Source organism: Ostrea edulis, chromosome 4, assembly GCF_947568905.1.
Source record: "Ostrea edulis chromosome 4, xbOstEdul1.1, whole genome shotgun sequence".
Lineage (NCBI taxonomy): Eukaryota > Metazoa > Mollusca > Bivalvia > Ostreida > Ostreidae > Ostrea > Ostrea edulis.
In genome coordinates this window covers 62,101,871-62,114,840 of record NC_079167.1, presented here as the reverse complement: position 1 = coordinate 62,114,840, position 12,970 = coordinate 62,101,871, and the positions used below count along the sequence as shown (strand labels likewise).

Sequence of the window (12,970 nt, the reverse complement as noted above, 5' to 3'; positions counted from 1 at the left end):
TGTCTAGATAAATAAAAATATTTGTTATATTTCATCAGCATCTCCTGAAATAAAATTCAAGATGTATTTATGGTTGTTTCTGCTACATAATTACAGGTATTTTTAGTTTGTTTTTTAAATTATGTACCCATCATAGACCGTCCATTTTCAAATAAAGGGGCAAAACTCCTGCAAGAGAAGTCCAAACAGATCAAATTTGCAACATGATCTGGATTGACCCATAAAGAAAAGAATTTCAGTTTGATGCATGTAATAGAGAAATGAAAATAGAAACAGAAAACCCTGAATGGATGAATGTATTTAAGGACGCACAGATATCACCGAACCACAATATGTATGGCATGTCAAACGTTGCAATATTTGATCTTTTCCATTTGTATTGTATAATTTTCCATTTGTATTCTATATTTTCCATTTGCATTGTATAATTTTTCATTTGCATTGTATAATTTCCATTTGTATTGTATAATTTTCCATTTGTATTCTATATTTTCCATTTGTATTGTATAATTTTTCATTTGTATTCTATATTTTCCACTTGGATTGTATAATTTTTCATTAGTCAGCCCGAGGGCTGACTAGTTATCATACGAAGAACTTCAAATGCGCTTTCGCTCTTTGGAATTGTGGGCATTGAGGTGATCTTGAAGTAGGTCATTCTTGATCACTTCGTAACAGTAAGGCGATCTTGAAGTAGGTCATTCTTGATCACTTCGTAACAGTAAAAAAGAATTCTGTGATCTGTATGCATTGATTTGCAAATATAAAATATGTTTTCTACAACAGATATCTGTATTTTCAGTTAAAATAAGAAAGGCTTACAAAATAGACACATTATTTTCCTCGCTCAATAAAAAACAAAACTGGTTTAAATTAAACTGGTTCCCACTTTGAAGGTAATCTTTAAGGACGTCATTCCTAAGAACTTCGTTACGAATTAAAGAATTCCGTTTTATTGATTTTACGATTAAAATTTATTCTTTACACCATAATTATATCTGTTATATCAGTAGAAATAAGAACATTTTACTAAATGGAAAAGTAATTGCATAGAAACCGTAAACTGGCAGTGTTGTAGGTTCTTAAGTAAACTGGTCAATTTTAACTGGTTCGTAGTTCTTACCTAATGCTGAAATACATTCCAACAGGGATAAAAATCTAGTGGCTGACTCTCTAAGCTTTTTTCCAAAAGCTAAACTTGTTTGTATTGTATCCAGAGAATGTTTATTTTGATTTGTTACGAAGGATTTCATTAGTTAACGTCACTGATGTACCACATCTGTAGACGTGCTTAGCACACAGGGCCGCATCGTCGCAAACCACGATTTTAAGTCCACTCACGTTCGAATAGAAGCACCTGTGGGTAACCAACAATGACAGGGCTGTAGCAATGACGGTTCTTTACCGTGCCAACGCTTGTGCAGCGATACAGAATATCTGTTTTAAGGTCATTACGGAAAGACACCTGATTTTTACTTTTAAATGCTGAGTGTTTGCAAAGGAGCAATCACTGCCTTTATGTCTTAGGTTTGATGCGGCAATGACAGTAACGGTTCTCGAACTCAAGACCTCTAGCCCACAAACCAAGTGATAAATTACTGAGCTACTGCGACCAGGTCCTGGACTAGTTATTTTTAAAAATACGTAGCTAGCTCTAGTAATGGCGACCCCCTCTCCCGATCCTTTTTTTAAAAAAAATAGAACTGTCCAGAAAAGCATGCACATTTTTATTTAATCAGAATTCAGTAGATTCGGGGGACTTAATTCGGCCTTTGGGTCCCCACCAATTGTTAACATCGAGTTTGGTTTGTTACAACTATTCAATGGATTAATCTCAAGTTATCGTTTATCGAATTTGGTAATGCGCGAGATGTTGAAGAGGTAAAGTTCAGGAGCCACGTTTCGCAGGAATGTACCGTATTTGCTTAGTGTAATGGCGTACACACCCCCCACCCCCCCTTGAACGAAAGGATGCAGTAAATTGCTGGGTGTCTGGGGACTCTCTTAAGATCCCTAGTGAGTCCAGTGCAAAGCCTTGGTGGAGGGCGAAGTCAGTGGCAGATTTAAGGGGGGCACAGCACAGCTGGCACCCCCTCCCCCCTAAAAATTTCCAAATTTAAGGTAAATCTTGCTATCTTGTTTAGAAAAATGTATTTAACAATAAAAGGAGCAATAATTTCTTCCACTTCCGGAGAAATAAATGACAAAATCTTTTGATTTCTTGAATTACTTTATTGAGAGAACTTAATTTTTCCAGAAACCCTTAAAATTTGCGTCATTTTACTAATTTCACTTTATTAAAAATGACATATTTCAAGCCCCATGAATTCTGTAAAATCCAGGAGCTTCCGGGGACTTCGCCCTGGACCCTATCAGGGCTTTGCCCTGGACCCACTGGGGGCCACCTTGAGGCGGCCCCCAGACCCCCCCTGCCTCATAAAGTGGCACCCCCATAACCGCAATTCCTGGATCCGCCCCTGGAAGTCCCCTGGAACAAGTGCGTTCTGACAAAATAAAACGTACATGCATGCTTTTTTCAACATCTATATATAAAATATCATATTTGTGAAGGGAGGGGGTCTCCCGGCGCAAGATTTCTCATTGCTAGCTACATGTATATTCAACTAGTCCTTATATGGAACCAATCGCGGTAGTTCAGTGATATACCCTTTGGTTCGTAACCGTGAAGTTGCATATTCGAGTTCTACTTGTGTCACGGCTGCATCAAACCTTAGACGTAAATACATGTATAGTTAATACGCATTGCTATCTAAAAGTGAGAATCACAGATCTTTCGGATAATGTGACCTTAAAAGCAGACATCCCGTGTTGCGACAGGCGTTGACACGTTAAAGAACCCCCACTGCTACGCCACTGTACCCGTACATGTAGCATAGTAAGTCTATTTGTGGCAGTGATTTTTTTTGTTTTTCAAACTACCACCTCTCCTTTTGAATTGGGGGGAAAATTAGCGACAAATCATTCATAGTAAATTAAAATGGTAAAGATGCATAAAATAATTAAATAACAATTTTTTTTTGTTTGCGGTATATTTCAGATCTGATTTAAAATCATAAAATTAATCATTATTTAACATTAAATATGTATTGGAAGTCATACCTTGTATAGATATTATTTACTTTTTCTAAGAAATACTTATTGTCTAATTTCATAAAGAAAATCATAAATTATTAATTCACCAGCATTTGTACTCATAATCTTGTAAATATTATATAAATAATCAAGTTTCCAGAATGTCTCTCCTGTTTGTATTCTTCGGATTTTAGTAAAACCCTATATTGTTGGCCACTTCCTGTTATTAGCCTGACCCTACATATAATGGCGGTCAAACTAAATTGTCAACAATATGGCTTAATGTGTATCTGGAAACTATATACTTCGCTGCATATCTGCTTATATGGATGCCTCTATTGTTTTACATATTCTTTACAAAACCTTTTGCATGTACAGTGGTTTGGAGAATAAAACTGAAGAAAAAAACATATTTACTCTTTGTCAGCAATATAAGGTAACCTTTTTTTTTTAATGGCCTAATTTCCCTAGATTTGAAATTGGGAAAAACATAAATATAATTGGGAAAAAATAGCTAATTCTAGTGAGGGGAAACAGCCGAATATCAGTGGCATTTTGGCCAAAAAAAAATCACTGTGTGGTACATCACCTGCAGCTGGTGACGGCTAAATATAAGTGGGACCTAAACTAATGAAATCCTTTGTAACAAATCAAAATAAACAATCCCTTGGATGCAATACAAATGAAAGATTTTGCAATGCAAATGGAGATTATACAATGCAAACGAAAAAAATATATAATACAAATGGAAAATATAGAATACAAATGAAAAATCATACAATACAAATGGAAATTATACAATGTAAATGAAAAATTATACAATGCAAATGGAAAATTATACAATACAAATGGAAAAGATCAAATATTGCAATGTTTGACATGCCATATAATATAAACAAGAGGCCCAGGGGCCTTATAGGTCACCTGAGTATCATGTAACAACCTTCCAATGTTTGAATTAGGTTTGTGTTTAAATATAAGAATTTTACTTTTGGATGGAAGAAACATTGAATAGCTATGTGGTCAGCCCCGCCTTTGCACCAGAACCCCTGACCCAGGGGCCATAAATTTCAGTTTTGAAAGAAGCATCCTTGCTCATCATAACCATGCTATTGGTTTGTCTACTTAATACCCAAGGACAGAGAAGAAGATTTTCAAAGAAATAATGCATTTTCACTATACGACTTATAGAGCCCCACCCTAGCAACAGAACCCCTGATCCAGGGGCCATGAATTTCACAATTTTTAACAAGAGGTACTGTGAGCAATGCTTACCCCAATCTCCCAAAGGGTGTTGGTAATAGGTATAAACTACCTCTTTTCTGAGTGTTGCTACTTCGATGTCCAGTGCGCATGACCTTTGACCTTTTGACCCCAAAGTCAATAGGGAACATCTTCATCCCATGGGTAGTCCATATGTATGATATGGTGACTGTAGGTGGAAAGGATAACGCTTTAGAGCCCAGAAACCATATTGCTACTTCAATGTCCAGTGCGTGTGACCTTTGACCTTTTGACCCCAAAATCGATAGGGATCATCTTCATCCCATTAGTAGTCCATATATATGATATGGTGACTGTAGGTGGAAAGGATAACGCTTTAGAGCCCGGAAACCATATTGCTACTTCAATGTCCAGTGCGCTTGACCTTGGACCTTTTGACCCCAAAATCGATAGGGAACATCTTCATCCCATGGGTAGTCCATATGTTTGATATGGTGACCGTAGGTGGAAAGGATAACGCTTTAGAGCCCGGAAACCATATTGCTACTTCGATGTCCAGTGTGCTTGACCTTTTGACCCCAAAATCGATAGGGAACATCTTCATCCCATGGGTAGTCCATATATATGATATGGTGACGGTAGGTGGAAAGGATAATGCTTTAGAGCCCGGAAACCATTGCGTCTACAGACGGACGGACGGACAACTCGATTCCAGTATACCCCCCCACAACTTGTTGCGGGGGGTATAAAGAGGCATCCTTACTCATCATTACCATGCTATTAGTTTGTCTACTTAATACCCAGAGACAGAGAAGATTTTCAAAGAATTTCTACATTTTCACTATATAACCAATAGAGCCCCACCCTAACACAAGAACCCCTGCCCCAGGGGCCATGAATTTCACAATTTTGGTAGAGGGCTCAACGCTCATTATAATTATGCCCACAGTTTGGCTTCTTGATGTCCAGGAGTAAAGAAGAAGATTTTTTAAAATTACACTCATTTTGATGGTTTTTGCCCCACCCCTCAGGCCCCAGGGGGGCAGGGACCATGAATTTCAAAATTTTTGTTCCCCTTCACCCACAGATGCTATATGCCAAAATTGGTTGAAATTGGTTCATGGGTTTCAGAGAAGAAGCTGAAAATGTTCAAATGTTAACGCACGACGAACGACGACGGACAAAAACAGATAGCAATAGGTCACCTGAATGAATTCAGGTGACCTAAAAAAAGATACAGACTATCTACAAGTCCAAGGACAATAACTCTATCTAAAAAGTAAATCATATTGGATTGAAACTTCACTTCATCTGCAACTCATTAAGTATGTTTAACAATCACACACTGAATCTAAATCAATTCAAAATTTGGAAAGCACATAAGAAAAAGTCAGGAAAATTAAATTCTATGAAGTTTTTTCAATTTTCAAAGTCTTGGGGCTATCACTCATCTAAAAACCAGATTAACGGCAACCCTCACGATAACTTGATCATTAATGTGAGCTTATGCATGGATAAATGTTTGAAAATCTATAGGGATGTGATCTCCCAGAATTGGTTCTTGTCTCCCTCACCTATAGTTGAGTAAACTGTCTGTTTCAAAGCAAGCTAGGTCTATAATATTATGGGGGGGGGGGGGGGGGGGGGGGGGCAGAAAAGCAGTTCCGTAATTAAAAAAAAATTTAAAAATTTTAACGTTTTTAAATTTTCACTGTTTGAAATTGTGCTAAAGAAGGTCAATATTTGTACATATGTTTACTTAATCTGTAAGACATTAATATACACTAAAAACATTAATATAAACTGCATACTAACAAGAGACCCATGGGCCACATCGCTCACCTGAGTCACTTTGGCCCATATCTGAAGACTTTCCATATATATATTTGTATGTAAAACCTTAGTCCCTATTGTGGCCCCAACCTACCCCTGGAGGCCATGATTTTTACAAACTTGAATCTGTACTATGTCAGAAATCTTTCATGTAAATGTCAACTTCTTTGGTCCAATGGTTCTTGAGAAGAAGATTTTTAAAGATTTTCCCTATACATTTGTTTGTAAAACTTTGATCCCCTATTGTAACTCCAACCTGACCCCGTGGGCCATGATTTTAATAAATTTGAACCTGCACTATGTCAGGAAGCTTTCATGTAAATCTTGACAGTTCTTCTGGCTCATTGGTTCTTGAGAAGAAGATCTTTAAAAACTTTCCCTATATATTTCTATGTAAAACTTTGATCCCCTATTGTGGCCCCATCCTACCCCCGGGGGCCATGATTTGAACAATTTTTAACTTCAATCTGCACTATGTCAGGAAGCTTTCATGTAAATGTAAGCTCCTCTGGCCCAGTGGTTCTTAAGAAGATTTTTAAATGACCCTACTCTAATTATGCATTTTAGTGATTATCTCCCCTTTGAAGGGAGCATGGCCCTTCATTTGAACAAACTTGAAAGCCCTTCACCAAAGGATGCTTTGTGCCAAGTTTGGTTGAAATTGACACAGTGGTTCTGAAGAAGAAGATGAAAATGTGAAAAGTTTACAACAACGACACAGGCGACAGACAATGGACAAATTTTGATCAGAAAAGCTTACTTTGGCTCAGGTGAGTTAAAAACTAGTCAACTTGACTCAACTATCAGCAACCACAGACCCCACCTCTGAAAACAATTATGATGGAATCGTTGAAACAGATGAAGAGAAAGGGACAACTATATATGCTCTGGTTATATTCCTGTTTTCAACAATGGGGAAACTAAAAGGCTTTTCTGTTGTACATTTATCTAAATTTGTATTAATCATTTTATAAAAGTTCATGCTATAGTACAATTTACACGTTTAATTTTTCTTCAATATCAAAATCTGAAGAGGTTGAAAAATTAAATGATTTCAATGCAGCAACACATTACAATTGTGTGGGAGTGATTTACTCAAGAGGCTTATATCTGAACACTGTCACAATTTACACCAAGCTAACATTTTAGATTAATTGTAGGTACAAGTCAGTCCATGTTGTACACAATGTCAAACACACACTAGTAAGTTCGTAAAGTTCATGTTTAGAAATAATAGAAAGTTAGTTTTAATATTATTTCATAAGATCAACTATTCCGTACATTTACTTTTTTCATATTTCGCTTTATACACAATTCCCATACCAATATGAATATTTAATTTGAAACATTGTTTGGTATCAAAAAAGTCATTTTGAAAGCATTCATATCGCGATCATCTTCACTCTGGTGTGTATTAAGTCTTTTCCATCCCTTTTCAACCAAATAAATTTCCGAAAATGCTTTTTTTATTAGTCATGTAGGAAATTGGATTTAGTACTTAACCTTCAATTTAAGAACAATGGAAAGTGTACTTACAATCTGGGCCCCTGCAACCACACATTGGCATCTCCGATTTGATATTTTTCCTAAGTCTGTCCAAATGCTCCTCATCTTCTGTCATGGACTCTTTCAGCTTATTTATATGTTCCGACAGCAGCTCTAACTTTGCACTACCATCCTCTTTGAGATCAGGTTTTTGTGATTTTGTAAAAGTTGATGACTCTGAACACAATTCATTTTCACAAAAATTCTCCTTCTCCGAATCGTGATTATCCGATTCCACTTTCATTTTATTAACATGTTTTTCTTGATTTTCTTCCGTTTTGAAGACATTGGATTTTGCTGCCTCAATCCTTGAGCAATTTTTGGGTTCCGAGAGATTTGAGACATCTTCATCGTCATCAAAGTCATAGATATCCACTTCTGCTGCTGACCGTCTATTGAGACACTGAGGAGAGTTTCGGAAGCCAAGTTTCTCACAATTAGCGCAGCAGTTTGGTGGAGTTCTGTGACCTTCCCTTTCCAAAGAATTACCAATAAGCTCCTCCCAGTGAATTTCTTCAGCACTTTTCATTGACCTTTTAGATAAATGATGAAGTTCGATATCATCCTTTGTCTTAGAAATACCAACAAAACCTGATCCATCTGTCTCCTCTTTGGTCTTACAAACTTGAGCAGAATTAATATTCGATTGCACAATTTTGGGCTCCTTGACGCTGCATTCTCTTTGTATTGATTTAAGTATATTCTGTACTCTGTTTTCAATTTCGTTTAATGAGACACCATTGGTCTCTATTACTTTTTTCACATTTTTGTTTTTGATTAAATTACTTTTATCTACATTTCCATTTAATTTTTCCTTGTTACTTTTCACTTTCTTCTTTTTTGGCACTTGCCCATAATTATCTTCTTGTTTACGTTTCATAGAAACTTCCTCAGGGAAATTATATGGGTCATTTTTTGGGAGAGCTGAGTAAGAAAAGGGCATGCGATTACTGTTGGGCTTAGAAAAATGAAAACCATTGAATGAATGCAGATTTGCTGAGGTCGTACTTGTCTGAGGTACAGAGTGTCTGAGAGGGGAGGGATGGGAAGGCAGGGCTGAAGAAAAAATCGCATTGAAGTTCATTGTTCCTGGTAGTTCCGTGACATATTGTTGAAATCCATTGTTGTACTGAGGATTCATAAATGATGAATGATGTGGGAAAAATTCACTAGGTGGTGCTGCCATCATACAAGATTTCTGAAAATACAGAAATTTAATATATCATTGAAGTTATTTTCACAATCTGTCGATAAGAGTGGCTCAGAACAACATGCATCAACTATACTTAAGTTATTCTTAAGACCCACTCTTAAGACCAATGTTTTCTTTTTACAATGACCTCTCATGCATTGCGGTGTAAACACAGTGCGCTATAAATAGAACAAGTGGAAATTCCCTACAGCGCAATAACAACATGATAACCACTTGTAGCATGGGCAATTATATTGAATGGAATTCAGACAAGTAAGCACTTTTAACAAAACAGCTACACAATATTCAACGTTAAAAGTATAATTAATATTAGCACTAAAATTGTAGCAACGCAAATCTAATTTATACCTGTGCATTATGATCCTTTTCCTCTGTATCGCACATATTAACTTTTAAACACTCGTACATTTACGATTACGGGAAGCTGAATTAATCATATTGATAAGTTATGTATAGTTTTATCCTGCGCGAATCAAATAATGCATATGGCAAAACTTGATCATAATAGAAATGATCGGGTAATAAACGGAGTAGAGATTATCAGCATATAAAAATATAGAAGCAGGACATAGTTTCTAAGCCTGGTTACTTCGTTACGGTAACCCGGCACGATGACATCCACGATACAGGAAATCTCTCAATTTTACATTGAGTGTTTTTTACAGTGACCATATACACTATGAAGTACACTACAGGAAATCTACATTTCGATCGACACATACACGCAGATTACAAAACTTGCATACATACATTTGATGATCAAGCAAGTTTTGTTTATCTTCTAGCCATGAAATTTGACAAAATTCAGAATCCAGATATTTATAATATTTGGCATCTCATTTTCAGAAATGCTTGACTGGTCAGCCATATATATAAAGCTGGTTTAGATGTACTTGTCAGATAACAGGTAATCCTGCTTTAAAATCCCTGGTAAACTAGTCAAACAAAGCACGAATCCACAGCTCGGAAACCTCACAGTATTGTCCAGAATTTAATAAACGCTTTTCTTTGTTCACCATTAGAAAATCCAAACAAACAATGCGGAGCAAAAATCTCAAATGAAAATACTAGGTATTAAACCAGGTAACATAATACATTATACAACAAAGAGAAAAACATTTAACTGCAAACCTATGTAATATCTTATAAAGTCCGGGTAACATCTAGGTGAAAAATTTATCAGTGCATTAGCAGGAAGATTGAGGTCACAGCAGTATAATCAATAGAAAATGTCACAAAGACAAAATATTGATTGCTCTCCTGCTTGTAATGATAACCAATGGAAAACCCTGCCATTACACACGTACACTATCATGATTCATCCGAGGATATCCTAATCACGCATGGCTGGCTTAGGACAAACATACCACTTACTCCACATTTTTTCTAGTCTGCCAGCATGTGCATATTGTTCTCAGATTAAATCCTGTTGGTATATGTAATTGAAGGTCAAAGATTTTTTACACCCAAGTTTTTCTCTAGATCATTATTCATTCTGAACATATATTTCCTCTTTGCTTTCCTCCAAATGTTAATCACAATTGTCTTCCACACAACAGATAATGCTTACATGTGCATAAATGGTAAACACTAACAATATTACACTGTACTTAATTAAATCATATAATCAAGGCAACTAATGTCAAAAGTGTACACACCTGCACAGTACAACTTTGTGTCTGCATGAATGTTTAAAGCTTCCATTTATAAACCAATATGGCATCCCAGAAATTTAATTCCTGTAATAATTGATCCATGTACTTCTCTAAGCTGTATACAATCAGCCACGGTGACAATATTTCATACTCCTTCAAGGTAAACATATCCAAGTGCAGACTATAATTAGCATGCAATGCAGGTAATTAGGTTAACGTCCTCAGGTATACCTACCGATCCATAATCACTACACCATAACTTCGCTCAACCTATATGTACCTAAAAGTGCTTTTTACATAAACAAATTTTTCTCCTCAGGCACCTAGAATTTTTCTTATACTGCATGCCTCTTCGATCTATGCTGCATGCTTCTGTAACTCTGCTCAGTATAATGCAATCTTACTAATGAGGTGTCTGTCTGTCATATTATTCAATTGGAAAGTCTTGTAATTGACATATCCATACACCAGAAAGTATTTTACCACCCACCGTCTTCCCAGGCTTCCCTATATAACAGGGCGTTTGAGTGCGCTACCGGGTCACAGAGGCCAGACGTCTTCTGCTGAGAAAGGCATTTAAAACATCTTTGTCCAAAAAATATTCATGAGTAGCAATTACACACAAGATGCACTACAGTTTAGAAATAATAAGTTGTTTTCGACTACAGCGGGAAAAATGATGGGGGGGGAATGAAATAATGTCCCCAAAGAATTCTGAATAATTACTAGTGAAGATGTTACTTTTAAAAAAAATCTTTATAAATATGTCACAATTTCTACAAATTTCCAAATGTAACTTGGGAAATTAAAAATCATAATGAATCTTTTACAAAATATTAATCTCAAGCCTCTTATGCAAAGCAGACATAACAAAAAATGCAAGACAGTTTATTTCTTCATAGCCATTTTGTGACACAGATATTCTGTGATAAAGAGTCAGACAACACACTTGCTGTCTACATCTTTTCCCCTTAAATTCTAAAAATGTGTTGGCTTGCGCATTTGCGCAGACTAAACAACCATATGACATATGTTTGCAAAAAAGTGCAATTGATCGGGTTTTTTTTTTTATCTGACAAAATAAAAGATTTAAATCCACAATTCAAGGGCAAACTTACGTTAATCTATTTGTGCCGCAGACTGCGATATAAATACGTGTCAGGAAAATCCCACACAAAAATAGCATCACCCAGTGTTTATCAACAACATATTCACACGGTCAATGTTTACATTCAATGCACAATAATGGACAGCTCCATAAATTGAATTGAAAACTCAAACTGAGAACTTACTTTATATTACAGATTATCAGATTCCAAATGTATAATCACAATTCTGTTGCTCCCATTTCAGACCAGCAATGTGCAAGAAAACGTCATCCAATTAATATGCACACTGATTAGTTCAAACATAATGAAAAACCAATATCAATATAATATCAAAGATAGTAAAAATTCTTAATGTAAAGGGAGATATGCATTCCTAAATCTGCAAGCACATGGCATTGATAACTGTTCACCTGACCTTCACCAAATCCTGTCTTGCTGTTTGAGCCAATGAACTTCCACACGAGAGTTTACTGCTAAATGGCCACTGAATATTATTATAGCTGGTCATTAACTCCCAACTTCACACCTCAGAAAAAATAACAGAATTTCAAAGACTACAAATAAGCCTTTCTTTCCCTTAATAAAATCTATAAATCAAATCTTACCACAAAAGGTTATTTTATTTGCTTTAAATCAAATAACAAATCAATCTACTAAAAGGACTACATAGGAAAACAGCCTTTCATATTTAAAAAATATTATATATATCTTATTTCATGTAACAGATCATGTCAAACACAATTTGTCTGTAATATTAACCATCATGTGGATACACAACACCAAAATTCTAATTTCCCACCTGTCCAAGCCTGAAAAATAGCCGTTTTTAAGTTGGAACAAAACTTTATATCTTTATGATGTCACAATGCTGAATCAGGGTCATTTTCGTCAAATTGAGAATTACAACTGCATTCAATCAGTACACACTTAATTTTGAAGCACAAGCAAGACTTAGGGGGCAAATACAGCACTTATCATATGTAGTTCTTTAAAATTTATGATTAATTTCAAAATCGAATTAATTTTTCTGCAAACAAAAATTTAAAAAATATGTACCTTTGTGATGGAGTGGCCAAGGACACACTTTATTACTACTGAGTAAGAAATTAAAAAACAATGTTTCTTTGGTTGTAGGTGAAAATACTAGCTATGAACTGGAATTAAGTGATAGTAAATTTGTACAATGAAATCCATCTACTGAATCACAGTAATGTAAATAGAAAGATACTTTTGAATCTAAAACCAGCATCCACTGAATCATAGTATTTACTATACAGAATTATGAATGCATGATCTCC

General features: G+C 35.7%; 1 protein-coding gene across 2 annotated transcripts in view; it reads right to left on the bottom strand.

Moving 5' to 3' along the window:
• Positions 1 to 12,970, bottom strand: part of LOC125668102 (methylcytosine dioxygenase tet3-A-like) — a 48,258-nt gene that overhangs the window by 19,895 nt on the left and 15,393 nt on the right. The window contains exons 1-3 of one of the 2 annotated variants that reach the window (XM_048901883.2): positions 10,567 to 11,046; positions 7,687 to 8,893; positions 1 to 3 (exon numbers count right to left, since the gene is read on the bottom strand). The exon at positions 1 to 3 is cut by the window's left edge and continues 88 nt beyond it. In XM_048901883.2, coding sequence (XP_048757840.2) covers positions 1 to 3; positions 7,687 to 8,893; positions 10,567 to 10,593 — 1,237 coding nt within the window. In that variant the 5' untranslated portion in view covers positions 10,594 to 11,046. Of the gene's footprint in view, positions 4 to 7,686; positions 8,894 to 10,566; positions 11,047 to 12,970 lie in introns of those variants that run through there. The other variant, XM_048901881.2, reaches the window with a different exon arrangement.